This window comes from Cucurbita pepo, chromosome LG12, assembly GCF_002806865.2.
Source record: "Cucurbita pepo subsp. pepo cultivar mu-cu-16 chromosome LG12, ASM280686v2, whole genome shotgun sequence".
Taxonomy (NCBI): domain Eukaryota; kingdom Viridiplantae; phylum Streptophyta; class Magnoliopsida; order Cucurbitales; family Cucurbitaceae; genus Cucurbita; species Cucurbita pepo.
The window spans coordinates 4,647,537-4,665,991 of record NC_036649.1 but is presented as its reverse complement, the minus strand read 5'-3'; the positions used below and the strand labels follow the sequence as shown (position 1 = coordinate 4,665,991).

At 36.7% G+C, this 18,455-nt stretch overlaps 1 protein-coding gene across 2 annotated transcripts; it reads right to left on the bottom strand.

The window, feature by feature from the left end:
* Positions 1 to 4,086: 4,086 nt before the first annotated feature.
* On the bottom strand, positions 4,087 to 13,676 carry LOC111806779. 2 transcript variants are annotated; one of them, XM_023692233.1, is made up of 9 exons: positions 12,611 to 13,676; positions 11,562 to 11,750; positions 9,716 to 9,808; positions 9,416 to 9,598; positions 9,228 to 9,330; positions 8,941 to 9,126; positions 5,694 to 8,128; positions 5,027 to 5,414; positions 4,087 to 4,940 (listed from the first exon to the last, which is right to left on the bottom strand). In XM_023692233.1, the coding sequence occupies exons 1-9, from the start codon at positions 12,842 to 12,844 to the stop codon at positions 4,915 to 4,917; spliced, it is 3,837 nt and encodes a 1,278-aa protein (XP_023548001.1). In that variant the 5' UTR covers positions 12,845 to 13,676; the 3' UTR covers positions 4,087 to 4,914. The 2 variants fall into 2 exon arrangements, with proteins under 2 accessions (XP_023548001.1, XP_023548000.1); XM_023692232.1 differs by having other exon boundaries at positions 4,087 to 5,414.
* Positions 13,677 to 18,455: the final 4,779 nt, after the last annotated feature.

Genomic DNA, 18,455 nt, shown 5'->3' with positions numbered 1-18,455 from the left:
CCCCCCTACCACTTCATCATCACACATTCCTCAATCCAGTTCATCCCTGTGTGATATTTGTTCTGATCTTGTGGATGAGTTTGTGCAGGTTGATACTTCTCATGAAGGTTCTGCTTTGCCACCCTCGACTTCTGATCTGACCTCTATTGAACATACTGTTGATTCCTCTTCTTTGGGCTCTCATCCTATTATCACACGAGCCAAAGCTGGTATATTCAAGACTCGTCATCCAGCAAATATTGATATTTTGGGCTCATCTGGACTTCTTTCTGTTCTTCTTGCATCCACTGAGCCAAAATGATTTAAATCTGCAGCTAAGAATCCTGTTTGGGTTGCTGCCATGGATGAAGAAATTCGAGCTTTACAACAAAATGATACTTGGACTTCGGTTCCTCGCCCTGCCAACACCAACATCGTGGGCTCTAAATGGGTGTTTCGTATTAAATATTTACCTGATGGATCCCTCGAGCGTTTCAAGGCTCGTCTTGTTGCCAAAGGTTATACTCAAGTTCCTGGTCTTGACTACACTAACACTTTCCGTCCGGTTGTCAAAGCTACCACCACTGGTCATGTTGTGCTTTCTATTGCAGTCACAAATAAATGGCCTCTTTGAAAACTTGATGTCAACAATGTTTTTCTCAATGAAACTCTTTTGAACATGTTCATATGGAATAACCTCCTGGGTATATTGATCCTCGATTTCCCACTCATGTTTGTCTATTAAAGAAAGCCCTCTATGGCTTAAAGCAAGCTCTTCGTGCCTGGTTTCAGCGTTTTAGCTCATTTCTTCTCACACTTGATTTTTCTTGCAGTCACGCTGACACGTCCCTTTTTGTCTTTCATCAGCAATCTAACCTTATCTATTTACTTTTTTATGTTGATGACATTATTGTTACCGGCAACAACTCATCTCTTATTGACAGCTTACTCAGCAAGCTTCATTTTGAGTTTGCTACCAAAGATTTGGGTTCTCTCCGTTACTTTCTTGGTCTTGAAGCTTCACCCACTCCTGATGGTTTCTTTATTAGTCAATTAAAATATGCTCGAGATATTCTTCCTCGTGCTCAGTTGCTTGATAGCAAACCAGTCCACACTCCCATGGTTGTTTCTCAACACCTGACTACTGATGGTTCTCCTTTCTCTAATCCTACTCTCTATAGATCTCTTGTTGGCGCCCTTCAGTACTTGACTATTACGCGTCCAGATTTTGCCTATGCAGTCAATTCTGTCAGTCAATTCTTGCATGCCCCTACTACAGATCACTTTCTTGCTTTCAAACATATTCTTCGCTATGTCAAAGAAACACTTCACTTTGGTCTTACCTTTCGTCCATCCACTATTCCTAGTACGCTAGTCGCTTATTCAGATGCTGATTGGGCTGGTTGTCCCGATACTCATCGTTCTACATCCGACTATTTTATTTATCTTGGTAACAATCTTATTTCTTGGAGTGCCAAAAAGCAACCTACTGTCTCACGCTCTAGCTGTGAATCTGAGTATCGTGCTCTTGCCATGACTACTGCTGAACTTCTTTGGGTTACGCATCTTTTGCATGACCTCAAGATCCCTATTTCACAGCCGCCCTTACTCTTATGTGACAACAAAAGTGCTATTTTTTTTTAGCTCTAATCCCGTTTCTCAGAAGCGAGCCAAACATGTTGAGCTAGATTATCATTTCTTCGAGAACTTGTTATCGCTGGCAAACTTTGTACACAATATGTACCTTCCCATCTCCAAGTTGCTGACATCTTCACGAAAGTATTTCTCGACCTCTCTTCGAATTTTTCAGATCCAAGCTTCACGTTCATTCAAATCCGACTCTCAGCTTGCGGGGGGTGTTAAGGATAGTTGACCGTTTATTATAAGCCTTACATTACAGCTTACCATATTTGTCATTTTACTAAAGGCAAATATATTGTATTCATTTATTAATCTCTCCTTTTATTGTTCTTTCCATATTATATGTAATTTATTATAATTCTTTATACTCTAAATGATTATAAATAGAGAACTTTCACCACCATTTAGGTGTGGTGGTTTCAGTAAACATTTTTACTTTTAATAAAATGGGCTGTCACGACGTACATAAAAAGCCTACGATAGCGTTTTTCATAAGCTACTGTATCCATTATTTCTTGTAGTGTCATAAGACAATGCCATGGACTTACATGTTTAAGAGAAGGTCTTTAAAACAATACAAAAGAAATATTAAATAAACGAGTGAATATTAAAATTAACAATGCTCTATGCTAGCTAAGGTCTAAAAAATTAAATGCAATTGCCCCTATGCATGTGGCATGATCTTTAATTGCGTTGATGTCATCAATCGTACATGGGTGTCTTGCCTTTGCGAGAAATATAGAAGTAGCACACAACTTGAGTATTTTAAGAAATTGATAAGGATCACAGTGTTCCTAATGTTCCAGCTGGACCTATTACACAATCCAAAGCCAAAAAGATTCAACAAGCATTCATTATTTATCTACAAAATTGGATAGGCTCGGTTCAACCATTATTTCATCTGTTACAAGCTTATCGATTGAGAAAAGACCATTTAGAGATTCGGAAGTGAATATTTGCACGGTTGAAGTAGCGGATGAAGTTGCTTTAAATTGCACTGAATTGATAATTTGTTAGAAAATTTTATTTATTATTTTAATTTCATAATTCCTTGTCGTGGGCAAAAAGTGTGGGAAATTACTTGTCAAAATGGTATAACTTGTTTTTGTGGAGATTTAAAGGGTAGTGGTAGTAAATCATAGTCACTAACTTCTTTAATGAGCATTTGAAGAGTTGCAAGTTTCTTTTGTGAGAAACGATAAATACCCACAAATTACTATGTAAAACAGAGATTTGGATGAATAAAATTTAGCTATCAAATTGAGACTTTTGCCTTAAAAATTCGAGCATTATGTGTGTGACTTCTAAGTTTCAAGCAATTTTTGTAGTAGATTGCATCTAAGTCATTCAATTGATCAAGTTCGATTGGCGAGTGACTCAATTTAGAACAAGGTTCCAAATATCTTGCTTCTACATCTTTGACACAGATAATCTAATTTTAGCCTTATCTCTTGATTGATTCGAATTTTGTATAAAATTGCTTCTACATATTTGATCTTAAGATATAATCTAATTTTAGTCTTATCTCTTGATTGATTCGAATTTTGTATAAAATTGCTTCTACATATTTGATCTTAAGATATAATCTAATTTTAGCCTTTATCTCTTGATTGATTCGAATTTTGTACAATGAGCCGTTAATTTCTTTGATTCAAGGTTTCTTGCTCCAACAAATTGTTGGGCTGAGAATTAGGGTTGCCTTATCAGTCATCTTCTTCATTTTCCACTTCTTCATTCAAGAGTACTTCCCTTATGATATGGGGAAATCACTATAAGGGGAGTAAGATTTGGATTACCTTGTCGATTGAATATCTCAAGGCAAGAACATTGTTTGAGATTCGAATCACTCCACAAGTAAGATCGATCATGTCTAGCTTGAATGATTCTTGTTGATCAAATATCTCAAGGCAAACAAATGCTTCTTTTACTATATTTTCCAAGTCTACTTACAAATACAACATACTTTGTTTTATATAGCCTCACAATGAAACTATTAGAGGCATACTATTAGAGGCTTTTGTAACTATTAGAGGCGAGGCATACTATTAGAGGCTTTTGAAACTATTAGAGGCATTCCATAACATTCATACGTCATGGGCATAATTAACTATTATGTAATTGTAACTTAATGTAAATAAAAAGTCTTAGAATACATTAATGAAATACAATACCTCTAAATTGTAATCTACCCAAAATTCATGTTATTTATAACATAAAACTTCATTTTCTTCCATGTGGCATGAATTGAAATATCTTTTGATAATTTCAACAATATTTTTTTTACATCTTCATTGGAGTATATTGTCTCAACGTTGGAGGTATAGAGATGAAAGCATAACAAAAGCTAAAATAGAACCAAAATGAAATTTAAACATACCCTAACAATTACACCTTAGAAAACTCTCATAAGGTTCAAACTTCAAAATAATTGATTGTTGTAGAAAATAAATCCCTTAAAATTTCTGATTCTGAAAAAGCAGTCATTGCTATTCTGAAGAAGTCATAATATAATGTGCAAAAAGGAAGGAGTTTAGGAGTTCGGGAGTTGGTAAAATAAGAAACAAAAAGAGTATTACAAAGTAAAGTGAGACTCTAAATTGCATCCCTAATGTAAAGTGTTTTTGTGACGGAATTCCAAGGAAACAAATCGTGTTGTAATGAGACATCAGGGGGAAGAACACACACCCCAAATGATTTCTACTTCCTAACCTCATTAGTTATAAACGTATCTAAACCATAAAATGAGCCTCTTCTACTATTCGCCCGAGACCTACCAGACCTCGTTCGTTCGTTCCTTCACTGCCTCTTTCAGCCCCTTCCCGGGATGGATGTCACTCTTTAATATACATACAAACTGCTGCACACCATTGAGTTGTCCATGAGAACAGTTTTTGAACCACTGTATGACATAAGGATAAAAATGACCTTTCACACACCTCCCTCCCTCCCTGGTTCAATCAAAGTGGAATAGAAACATCCCTCCCACCTCGACCAAAAACTTCCTCTCTGAAGAACAACAGTGCAAAGAGTTGCATATTGCTCGTATAGGAGTTGAGTTAAAGGGTGTGCTGCTACTAGAATCAAAGAATACAACCGACAGAACTCGACAGAACTCGACAGAACTCGACGGTCGTGATGTATCTTCTTTTTGGGTGATGTTTTCCTATCTTGGAAATAATTCAGTCGTGAAGGAAATTAAGCTAAGGTTACCTCTGAAGATGAGGTGAAGGAGGTTCTTCGAGAGGAGTACGTTGTTGATTTGAGCTAGAATGAAATCTTTGATCCTCAAATGCTCTACTCATTCTGCCTCCCTCGTTCATCTGCGGCGACACATCGTTTAGATTAGCAGAACCTACAGGTCCAAGAGATCCAAACTCGAGCTGTTCTGCAGGTGAGCCATACCCACCATTATGATCCAACGGATAAAACATCACAATCGAGGGCATGGAAGGACCATTAGAAGTCACCGCGCCTGGATTCATGCCCGGGAGCGGATACATGCCATAAGCCATACTAGTAGACCCACTTTGTGTGGAGTTTGAGTGGATCAGACCATTCTGGGATTGGTAAGGCATGATGTCATGTCTATGTGAGCTCCATGCCCTTTCAGCTCGATTCTCACTTGCAGACAAGCGATCTAACCTGGAATTTGGCTTGTCGACTTGGCCACGCCGACCAGAACTTCGTGATTTTGAATTGATGTTCCAGTTCCCATCTCTTTCACCATGACTATCACTTCTATCATAGCTGTAGTTTCCTCGCCTAGCATTCTGGCGTTCGCGCGGTGAAGCCTTCTAAAAAAACAGTAAAAGAAGCAAAGTAAAAATCTAGAGAAGGAAGAACAACATGCTAGGCATAACTCCATTCAAAAAGCAAGGAACCACCTTACCACTATGAACAATTGAACAGAAAACGTACCTAGTGAAAAAAACTGTTTTGAAACAAGAATGCACAAATTTCCAATCACAGAAAATTAATAGAGCCAAGTATTGGACAGATTGAGCATCTGTTTTCAAATAGTAGCTGAATCAAACAAATCATTAAATAAGTGGGAGTGAAGTGGGCTTTCTTACAGGATTTGGCAAGTACGTTCCAGTCCCGCTGCGATGTCTCGGCATTTCATCGATGTAATGCTGATATAAATTAGGCCTGTTAGAAACAGACTGGACAGGAGCAACAGGGAGTAAACGAGACCCATAACCCAGAGTAAATAAATTCATGTTGGCTGAAAGAGGTCTTCCTGGCCCATCCCACGGAAAACGACCCTGTAGGTAGACGGGGGCAACAGGTGAAGGATAAATCAGAGGTGATGGATGCCGAGAACTTTGGCAAAGCCGACCATATTGCAAATTTTGCCAGTGACTAGCAAAATCACTATTAAGAATGTCAAATTTAGATTGTGGAGGTTCAGTGACGGAAGACCCTTTCATAGGATTAGTGATGGTATAAACATCAGGCTTATTATGTCCTTCAGACAAATCGGTAGTCTGCGAAGAATCGACATTATCCAAGGAGTCCTCCTCGCTGAAATGACTCGTTGAAGCATCTGAAGTTCCTGCCTCCGATGGAAAATTATAAAATGGAAGCATTGTAACAAAGGGAACAGGTGGCCCTGTAGGATAAAATGCAAATGGAACCACCCCAGAATTATCAGCACCTCTTTGTCTAGAACCTGGGCCCATGAGTACTGGAGGAAGAGGTATTAATGGATCTGACCCAGCTGTATGGGGTGGTGGTTCAACCCCAGTAATTTGATGCCTTGTAGCATGAGGTCCAGCACTTATTTCGGCCAATTCAGTACCCATAGTAGGTAGGTGACTCCAATCTCTGCTAACTTCGTCGGTCACAGTAGATGAATGTTCAGAAACATTTTTGCCTTTCCCATAAGAGGATGGCGGGTCAAATGTATTTGATTTCGATCCCTGTTTCTCCCTAGATGATTTTGAGGCTCTTGAAGGCAACTCATCCCAAGAACTCACTGTGGTAGTCTTGTTTCTTAGGCCACTAGTGTGTGAGACACCAGTAGAGGGCCTAAAGGATGATGGTCTATCTTCGTAACGTGCTTCATTCTCTCTGTCATCTTGATAAGCATTTGCATTCCCATCCTTCATTGCCACTCGATTTTCTTTGGCATGCTTTTTATGGGTAACAGTAGCACTGCCAGAGACGGGCATTCGGGATGAAGGAATAGTGTTAAAACCTCCAGAAGTCGACTGTTGCTTATCATCCGACTGAAGCCCTTCAAATCCCCCATTGTCATTATCAAACCCAACACTAGAATTCCGATCTTGCTCGTGCCAAAAGTCTTCATCCCCCTCTCTTGAATTCATTTCTAAAGAACTAAAATTTTCATTGCCCGACTCAATGCCATCTTCTGAACTAGTCGACAATCCCATGCCAGGGAAATAGGGAGTCAACGGAGAAGGAACAAATCCTTGTGGGAAATGCATATTTGTGCCCCAAGGAGTCTTAATCAAGGGAATGTTGGTAGGGACCATTCCTCCCAAGTTCCTTGGAGGATAGCCCATAGGGGCTAAAACAGAAGAAGGTAATGGAAGAGGTAGGTGAGCTGTCGTCATGTTCAGTGGCAGATGAACCTGTCCATTAAAATTATGAGCCGTAGATGATGCCATCAAGTTAACAAGATCTTGCTCCTCCTGATGCATCGCCAATGTCCCAGAAATAGAAGCAAAATCCTCGCCAATAGCTTCGGGGCCAGACTCATCCTGGTGACTATTTGAACCATTGTTCGAATCACCAGTACCATCAATGCTCTGACGGGTTGGTATATGTCTAACAATTGAAGGATCGTCAGTTGACGATCTCAATTGGTTTTCGACATTATCAGACTCTAGGTTCTTCCTCCTGTTGGCCTCTGTTCTGTTAAAATGGACTTTTCCACTTTCAGGAACTCTGTTACGCCTTAATGGAGATGAAACTTCACTGTAGGTGTCAGTAAGCTCTGGGCTAGAACGTGTCCTTGCAAACAGAAACCTTCCCTGTAAATCATTCACATGGTTCTCGGGTTTAGAATATCTCTGGCTTCTATCTACAAGGTTACCATGATAGTAGTTAGTTTCTTTCCTACTATGATCAGAGGACCTTGAGTTGTTTGAGCTGCCACAACTCCTTTGTGCTTGATTACGAGAAGTTGTAGAAGTGTCATTTCTAGATGCACTTTCCGAGGGAGTACCTTGAAGCGAGTTCGCAAGGTGAGAGCCACAGGACCAAACATCTTGGGTTTCATGACCAGATGAATTCTCATTTCTTTTGCTGTTCGATTTATTTCTGAGATGTTCAGAACCATCTACATGCTGTGAATTAGATAACCGCAAGAACTTCAAGTCGGTCTTTGGAACATCAGGACGTTGGCCACTGCCATGTCTCTCCCAAGTGTTCAAAAAAAACTGATTCAATTCTAAGAGGATATCGTCTCTGGGGCACTCGAACAATCTTGCCAGTCTTTTAGCTCCAAATGCAAATGCACTGCGTATCCTGAAGAAGTTACCTGGGTAACACATGAAACACAATTGAAGTTGCTACCAACAACTACAGAAACAAAACAAGCAGCAGAAGAACCATGCATTTCATCAACAAACATGATGCACTTGAGCAAAAAAAAAAAAAAAAAAAAGTTCNTTCTTCCATTAAAACTATTGCTTGTTCATTGAAAGGAACGTTCTATGTTTACTATCAACCAATGCCAAATATATCGCCGAACACACAAAAAAGGCAACAATAAGTTAGGCCTACAATGGTGGGCGTTGGAGGAGAGGTAAACACAGAAATATATATAGATATAGATATACATGGTAGAGGACCACATGCGTATATGAACGAGGGTGGTAAGAATGAGGAGGAATAGTATAGTGCTTGATTCACCTCAATCTTTCTAATTAACAAGAATCTCATCATTTGATACCTATCATAATATCAGCCTTTCTAACTTAAAATTAGAACAGATATAACACTCATTCTAAAAGCCTCCAAGCCCCAAATGATTAACAAAACAGTAGAACCTGGTCAAGTCAAAATCAAACAAATTAAACACTAAAAATTTTGAGTATTGAGGTTCAGTCAGAGCCAACTCGCATCCTTCAATAGCAGTAAAGGCCAAATGCCCAAGCCTACGATTTTTATCCCCATCGTAATGCCCATAAATACCAACTAACTCATGCTCGGAACCTAGAAACTACTGCCCATAATAAAATTATTTTTTTCAATGGTACAACATTAACAGTTTAGTACAAGAAATAACTACTTCTACACTACTGAGAACAAATTGGTGCCAAAAGCTCAAAAATATTAAAATCTATATACCTTTACTTACACTACGCCCGAGGTTGTTGTTTACACGCAAAGGATCTATTACATTAAAATGCTTAGAAACAAAAGGTGGTCCCTGAAATTCTAGGCCCCCAGGAAAAACGGCATATACTGAACTGCATGCTTCAAGAAATAACTTGCTGAGAAGTAACTCACCACCATCTTTACACGGAGGTTCAGCTGTAAAAATCTCAAACGCATTAAAACAGTGGCTACTCCCCGACAAACAAGACGTGCTTATCAATAGAAGAACAATTGATTTATCTTAGATTAAAATGTACCTGTCATATCTGGTAGGGAACTAATAGGTACAGGACCCCATAGGCTAACACAAAAATTATCCCAGTCAAACTTGCTAAAGAACTCTAAAAACCGATAAAGGACCTGTAGTGCAAAACAAACATTTTCATGTATTGGTTAATGGATAAAACAAAAAAAACAAATCAAAGAGATCAAAATTATGAATAACCTCAAGAGGCCCAGCGAAGGAATTGTTGAACACGTGAAATATGTAGAGGACCAAGGTTTCCAAGGCATAAGTAGATATAAGTCCATGGTGTGCACCCAATATTCGACTCTCATAATAACACCAGGCTTTGATCAATATAATACTGCGCTTGAATAAGTGGTCTTGGCTTATTAAATGATCAACCTACAAAATGAAAACAAATATATGACCAGTAGAAGATACTGATGATATGAGTATCATTCCAATACGTTATAGCTGTTGAAGGATTAAGGGCGGGGTTAGTAAGGAAGCACCGCTCACCTCCTCCAGAAAACAAAGGGTGCACAATCCCCCAAGCTGATCAAATGAGATGTCTACAACTATATTTTCCACCAGGCACTTAATTATCTTAACCTGCAAAAGGTACAGAAATAAAATAAGGCATTAATATAACATTATAATTCAAGTAAATATCATCCAGGGTTAAAAGTACATTGATAGTAGTAACAACATTACACATGAAAGCTAGCTAGTGGATAAATATTAGAAGCGTGCTACTTTAAATCTCATCACCCACCGAACTCGCCATAAGGTGGGGAATGGGGGAANACACCCTCTTGACCCAAACATGCTAGAACATCAACAGAACCATCAAACGCGTCTGCTAAGTTGTGAAATATGATAATTGAACATTTGATTGTTAATCAACATAAAGCCCTAAATCTAGTTACATGGACCTCGACGTGAAATGTGAAGATTATGTAGTAATAAATAAATTTAAGAGACATTGAAAGAAACGAAACGAGAAAGAAGATTGATCCCCAAAAATATTAATGACCACTTATTGTCTAATAACTATTCCCTACTTATAAATCGTAACATTTTCTCCCACTTAGATTATTTCATCAGCAGAAGGGAGAAAACAAAATAGTGCAAAAATGTGTTTAGATGAGGGTAAGAACAAGTAAACTGCATGCTTGAACAAGCCCTCTCAAACAATCTTAACAGATCCTTTTTTTTTTTCTTTTTTGCGTAAGAAACAATTTCATTGACGTATGAAATTTACAAAAGAGATCATTGATTATGATAATTACAAAATTTGATATACCAACAAAGCATTACAAATTCTTTTAGCAAATATTACTTCTGAAAAACATGGTACCAAATAATATTTAAATAGTTTTGAAGGCTGAAAATACCTCATCGTGTTCTTAAACTACATGAATGATGCTCTCTGCTGTCTATGTAAAATCCAGTAGTAATAGAATAAATTTGGAAACAGACAAGAATTAGAATACTAACAAAATCTATAAGAGGTAAATACTTAAGTCAGAGGGGACCAACCTCAGCTTTAATGTATTGAACTTCTTTTACACGAAATTCAGCATTCTCATTCTTCTCCTCACTTTCAAGCATATCCCGAACCTGATGGGCCCATGTCTCCTTCAAACTATAATTCTTGCTAAATGCTGTTAAGTCAATGTCTCCATCAGGCAAATATGTTTTCAGGGGAACAGACCCAAAAGTGAACACCTGCACATTTTATTCATANGTTTTCTCACAACAAAAAAGCCACAATTAAAGAAACGTGGAATGTTGTCAACAAATTTTGGGACTTGAAGCTTGGTAGGAATCTAAAGGATAATGAAGTAACGGAGTGGGCCGAATTAAGCCTTGACCTTGCCCCTATGGTATTGTCAAACAAAGAAGACTCGCTAACTTGGCTCCCTGGAGTCTTTTCTACAAAATCCTTGATGATGGACATGGGGAAAAAAGTAGAAGCAATAAGTCCAACGCTAGCAAATATGGAAAGGACATCAACCTAAAAAGGTGAAGTTCTTCCTTTAGGAAATAGCGCATAAAGCCATCAAAGTNCGTATGAAATTTACAAAAGAGATCATTGATTATGATAATTACAAAATTTGATATACCAACAAAGCATTACAAATTCTTTTAGCAAATATTACTTCTGAAAAACATGGTACCAAATAATATTTAAATAGTTTTGAAGGCTGAAAATACCTCATCGTGTTCTTAAACTACATGAATGATGCTCTCTGCTGTCTATGTAAAATCCAGTAGTAATAGAATAAATTTGGAAACAGACAAGAATTAGAATACTAACAAAATCTATAAGAGGTAAATACTTAAGTCAGAGGGGACCAACCTCAGCTTTAATGTATTGAACTTCTTTTACACGAAATTCAGCATTCTCATTCTTCTCCTCACTTTCAAGCATATCCCGAACCTGATGGGCCCATGTCTCCTTCAAACTATAATTCTTGCTAAATGCTGTTAAGTCAATGTCTCCATCAGGCAAATATGTTTTCAGGGGAACAGACCCAAAAGTGAACACCTGCACATTTTATTCATAATTTGAGCAAAAATAACAGATGAATGGAAAACATAACATCGTGTAAACAATTTGCAACTAGCAATAACTGGGGAAACAAAGCACATGTAAGTAATAACATAACAAAATGAAACCCAATTACTCATAATTTTTTTTTATTAATGAGGCATGAATTCAACAAGACCAGCTACGACACCCTCCAAGGTATGGATGATTGTATAAATTCTTCCCAATTGGGTTGAGTCAACAAAATAAGCGAGATCGTGGAAGCTCAATTATCCATTATCAAAGTTAAGTCCAGAATTTCCCATTATGCAAGTGAATCTGCTTTGAAACTTAAACATGGTAGCAAAGCTCATTTTCTTTTCCTGAAATACAGAACGAAATTATTCGTCTGTTTCATCTTCTAAAGCAACTTTTTTACGGAATAATGCTAAATTAGAGCACCAGCTCATTTGACTTGAAGAATAAATTATAACCAAGATTAATAAAAAACAAGGCAACGTGGAACTATTATTGTTCGTAACGGGGGGAGGAACGGTTTAAATAATGTTAATGACAATATTAAGATCACATTACCTTCATGAGGACCCATATTACACAAACAAGGTATTGGTATCACCAGGCACAAACACACTATTTCAAAAATATAAGTAGACAACATGTTCAGCACAAGGACTGGCTATTATTTAACAGCATAGGGATATTGACAAACAAAAATGCTGTTAACAACTACTTATCACTCAACAACACACGTTCAAAAGAGTGTTGTGATGAGCTACAGTGCTTCTTAGCCATAAGAGATATATACACACATGTCCCTATAGCGAACAACAAAGTGGGGTGTTTAAATGCCATTGCACCTGGCAAGGAAAGCATTTCCTGATCAGCCGCTGCACATAGTCTGCAACAGCATTTCGCCGTTCTTCAGAGGGTGGATTGGGCTGAATGCAGTCGATAAGCTCGGCGGTTCGCTCCTCCGCCTTCGACCATCGCTGGGAATCGAGCACTCGCATGACACTCGCTGCCTCATCGGGCAAAAGACCGTTGGGCAATAGCCCACAAGGTGGCTGTGCCCACCCCTCATGTTCGCCCATGCAAGCCTAGACTTTTCCACAACTCAATAAATTCTACAAGGATTAAACCCCCAGAAGAGAAGCAACTCAATATCTTCCTCCTTTATCCAAAAACAAACCAAAGGAAAAAAACAGTAAAAGAGGGAAGAAGGCAACTAAAAAGAGATGGAAATTAGAGAATTTCCCCCCAAGCCTTTTGATAAGGCTATTCTCTTCTCAGTCAAAAAGGAAACTTCGAGTGGTGGAGAAACAATTTGTTCCCCAACGGATTCGTTCGCGTTTGAAGTCAAAAACTGCCAAATGCATAAGCAATCCTAACAAACAAACATAGAACAGAGTGAAACAAAATATGAGGATTACCCAGTTGAAAAATAAAAAATCCCAGATGAAAAAGAGAGAAATCAAGAAGACACCCACCCAAATCTAATAATCCAAGAGGATGGAAACCCTAAAGAGAGAGCAGAAAAGGAAACCCTAGAAGTAGTTTAGAGAAAATGAAAGCGAAAACACAAAAACAAATCCAATCCCAAAATGTCGGAAGTGAGGGCGAAAAAGAAATGGAGGACAGGGTTGTAGAGGAAAAGGAAGAAGAAGAAGAAAGCATAAAAGTAAAAGGGAAATGAATGCTGAAGAAGGGTGGTGGTAGATCAGATAAAAAAGAAGAAGGATTAAAAACAAAAAGGGTTTGTGAGAGAAGGGAAGAAAAGGGTGAGAATCAGAGATAGTGTTTTAGGGAATTGGAATAATATGGGATTTGAAAGAGAAGAGAAGAGACGAGAAGAGAGGAGGAGAGGAGAGGAGGCGATAGAGAACGGTTTTGACGTTGAAGCAAAGGATTTGATTGTAAACTTCTTCAGATTTTTCCCAAAAAAAAAAAAAAAAAAATTTTTTTTTTTCTCTGTTACAAAAAATGTATCATCACACAGAATCTGAGAGGTGGGAGAAATGGAAGATTATTAAAATTCAAATCTACCATTACCATACACTTCTGTTCTTCTTGGACTTGCTTAATCATGGACAAATAGCCCCTTCTTCCTAAATTAATCTTCACACCTTTATTTCATTCTCATTTACTTAACTAAACTTTAATTAATGTTAATGTTAATAAAATTAAATAGATGAGCAGCCTAACTTATAATTCAAATTTATAATTGCATTATCATCACATTTAAAATACTATGAACCTAAAATTTTGGAACTGTGATAAAATTAAAATTATATCTTCAATCCCAAATTTTTAAGAAACTTATATTTGAAATGTTTTTAAATATACAACTCAATGAATATGAAATTGTTGCTTAGGTTAGGTTAGGTTAGGTTAGGTTAAATTAAATTGGATTGAAGAAATCTTTTAAACCCATCTAAAATTTTGGTTATTGGCAGTTCTTGGTCTGTGGTCTTACTTCGAGTCCAGTTGGTTCATTAATTCACATTACTCTTTTATTATTATTATTATTATTATTATTTAAAAAATTATATTTATTCATGATACAAGTTATATTAATAACTAAAATCTCATACGGATTAAGATATAACTTATCTTTAGAACTTAGACAACAAATTTTCAAATTTTCAAAAATTAAATCTAATTCAAATTTTAAAAGAATTTAAACAATTCAACTTTTGAATTGAGTAATGTGAATTAATTAAAATTATCCGATTATATCAATATGAATATCAAACCATGATGTACTCGATTTCCAGCACGACTCCAAACAAAAGAAAAAAGAGCTTTGAATAGCCAGAAAAAAAATTCAAATAATTAAAACTTCTCAAAACAAGATGAACAAAGAGTTAACGAGTAAGGTCACGTGAATTGAATGACATGACTTTCATGATTATAGATGATTATAAATGAAATTAATATAAGCTAGTCCAAGTATACCTTAAATGGTTGAATTAATAGAAAATATGTAATGGTTATGAAATAAATGTAAGTATTGAGTGATAAAAGGTTTAAAATGTTTAAATAGTAAGAAAAATGATAATTCTTTTTCAAATCACATCACTAAGAACTAAAACTATATAGTTTTAAATTTTTTTTTTATATTTTATTTGCATCAAATTATAAATTATGGCTGTATAAATTTTTATCATTTTCATTTTGTTATGTGACATAACAATTTGGTCTTCCCCTATTTCATGGTATCAAAACAATATGTAACAACCATTTGAAAAAAAAAAATAAAGAAAATAAAGAAAATAAATTTAATTAATAATAATAATTGATCCATCTTTTTATCAAACTGTCAAACTATCAAACTACTCCTATTAATCTACTCCCTATCATTAATTCCTCCAAATAAATAAATAAATAGTAATAATAATAAAAACCATAGAAAAAGTTTTCAAATTTACATTAAATGTTTTATTTTATTGAAATTATATTAGTTTTGCAATTAGAAATTATTTGATTTTTTTTTTTTTTTTCTTTTTAGTTTTAGGCAATTAAGCAATGAATACATGTAGTAAAAATGGATTAAAATTGGATAAAAATGAGAAGCATAATTAAAAAAGGAGTGAAATAAATAGGGAAAGAAGATAAAATAATGATAATAATAATAATAAATAAATAAAAATGGTATAAGAAGTCTAACCAATGGTAAAATTTAGGGAAATAGTTTTACAAAAATTTGAATGTTATGTAACTCATAGGTTGATTTGGATTTCAAAATAAAATCGAACTTTCATTAAAGATAAATTGGTGACACCAGCTTAAGCTAATAAGGTAAGTGATCTTACTGTTGAAGTCAGATTACTGTATTATGTATGTTAGTGCATGCCTCGTGACTCCTCATGCACCATAGTATTTTATGTTATGCTTATATGCTTTATTTATTGAAATGTGATGCTATGTTATGTATGCATGTGATATCATTATATCATGTTATGACAAAAATGAAATGTTATGTTATGCCACATAAAAATTATATAATCGATGATGTTATGTTCACCAAGTGTACATAATGCATGTATGGAATATGTTATGGATGAAATGATGAAAGGAATGATGTTAATATTATGTTTTGAACGTAAATCATGGCGATCTAATGCATGTATTTGTGTCATGTGCATTGGAACTTCCCCATTATGTTATGTTAGTACGGACGCATACCTTCAATATTCATGTTCGTCATGATATCATGCGGGCCTTTCCTTTTTTGTGACGTCCAGCGACGCGTAATGTGTTAAGCCCGATTATGCCAGGCCTAGGGAGTACGTATACGAGCACGTCTAGTAGGTTCATGTGCACATACTTGGGTCGTGTATGGAGAGCTACCACATATCCAACTGCCTAGAGCTAAGAAAAATCCAAGGTCATGTGACGGCTTTAAGATAGGCCCCAATCTTGTTATGCTGGATTGCTAAGCACAATAGTAGAGTGACCGAGTATTTTTTAAAATACTCATGTTATGTGCTACTCTCATATTTTCATCAAGATAGATCATGATACACCAGTAGAATACTTAATGTTTCATTAAGTAGTTGATACATATTTTTAATGCAACTTATTTTATATTTAAAAACTATGTTACGTTTAATTTCTTGTTTTGAAAGTTAATGGCGGATTGAAACATGTATAAGGTGATGTCACTAATTAGGTTAAGAAAATAATTATGACTCACTTGTCACGGTCGGAACCATGAAAAATTATAAGCAACCCCGAGCGTAACCACAGTAAGGTCTTCATACTCATAAAGATCGATATGACTCACTTGTCAATGTCGGAACTTGGAAAAAAGTTGGATGAAACTCACATAGGCACGTACAATGGTAGAGAAGGCAAAAGAGGACAACAGTAAAGATACACTGGGGAAGAGAGAGAAATGAAAGCTTTAAACGTTTCGTCAGTCGGGTGAAGAAGAAAGGATCCATCGGATCTGGATCCGGGTCGACACGCTCCACAACCCAACAATCAACGACCCATAATCGTTTGCAGCCCATGAACCAATACCTCTACAGCCTACATCCCTCAACCCACATCGCACGCCTGCAGCCCACTATCCGAATAGCCTCAGCCCAACATACAGCCTCATCCCACCTGCAACGACCCAGTACCTGCAGCGCCCCGACACCAACTCGCGACCCGCGCGCCTCGACCCGAATCGACCTGCTCACACGTCGGCGCGCCATTACGCCATGTGTCAGATCTGCAGCAAAACAGCCCCTCGGCTCAGACGGCTTAAACGGCTCGACTCGACTCGACAGCTTAAGGCAGCTTCTCGGCTCGGTAAAGGACCATTTGACCCATTTCTACCGTTTCAATTAAGGTAACTAAGATCAATATGATGTCCTATTTCACAAATTCAAGTTAAAATTAGATTAAAATTTTGAAATACTAACGAAGCGAAATGGACGTCTTAATAGAAAACGACTTTTGGCGACATTTCAAGCAACTTCGAAGAATGGAAGATTAGCTTACTCAAATTTAGAGAAACGCTGGGAGTCAACTAGGGGTGTACACCCAACTCGGAAACCCGAGAACTCAACCCGACCCAACCTGAAATATAAGGGTTGGGTTGAGTTCATTTTTTTTTAACCCGATCTGATTTGGGTTGGGTTCGGGTACCAAAAGAAAATGATTGGGTCAACCTGGCCTAACCCGAAAATATTAAAAAAAAAAAAAAATTAAAGCCCAAAGGCCCAAAGTCAAAGCCCACTCTACAGTTTGTCTAGTCTCTTACCAAAGCCCAAGCCCAAACCCAAACCTAACATTTCATAACTGATCGCACGTGGATGTATATAATAAAATGACGTAAAATTCATAAGAATAAGTGCAATTGTACAGTAGCAAATAATAAGTAAATTATCGATTCCACAGAGAACCTATCATTTTGGTTAATTTTATCGCTGTAAATTGAGTGAGTTTTTGGGTAACATTCAAATGGGTGTCGGAGATTTTAACTATTTAAACAAAACTAAAATAGAGTGTCACTACGTTTGAAAAATAGAAAATGATGAGAAAATCAACTATAATGAGAAAGGTTCCGCTAAGGGAGATTAAATAGATAAATTGTTCAATTTTGTGATAGATTTTAGTTCCTTTTAATAGATTCTCAAGCCCACTCCCGAAGGTCATGAATGGTGATTATTTCCATAATTGTTGTAATTTCTATTAACAAGAAGAATTATTCATAACCCTTGTGTTACCCTTCAAGTCTTCTTACTATGGAACTAGAGTATTAAAGAGGATTTCATTGCTCCCTCTCTTCTCCCGAATAAGAGAACAACTATGTATATAAAGTAGCTAATTAAACATACATGTAAATCATTAACAACAACTCTTTAATAAACTAAAATCATACCGTCAACATACTTAAACTATATAAAACTCTCCCACCTCCCCGATTAAGTTTAGCTCTCCATACAAACTAAATTAAACAGAGGAATCTGCATCTTCATCATGTAAAATTGATGGAATAAGGAAAGAGAATAAGGAAATAGAGAGTTATCCCGGTTTGTTGTCGTTCGTCAATGGAAGTTCCCTTCTCTTAAGCTCTCACGTCCACCTCTTTGCCCTAATCAATCGTTGTTGGTCTCCTTTTCCTTCTGCGGTCAACAGCTGTTGGATTAGAATTTTCTTCCTCTTCTCTGGTTTTACAGCAGTTCACTGCAGTAGAGGCTGCTGTTG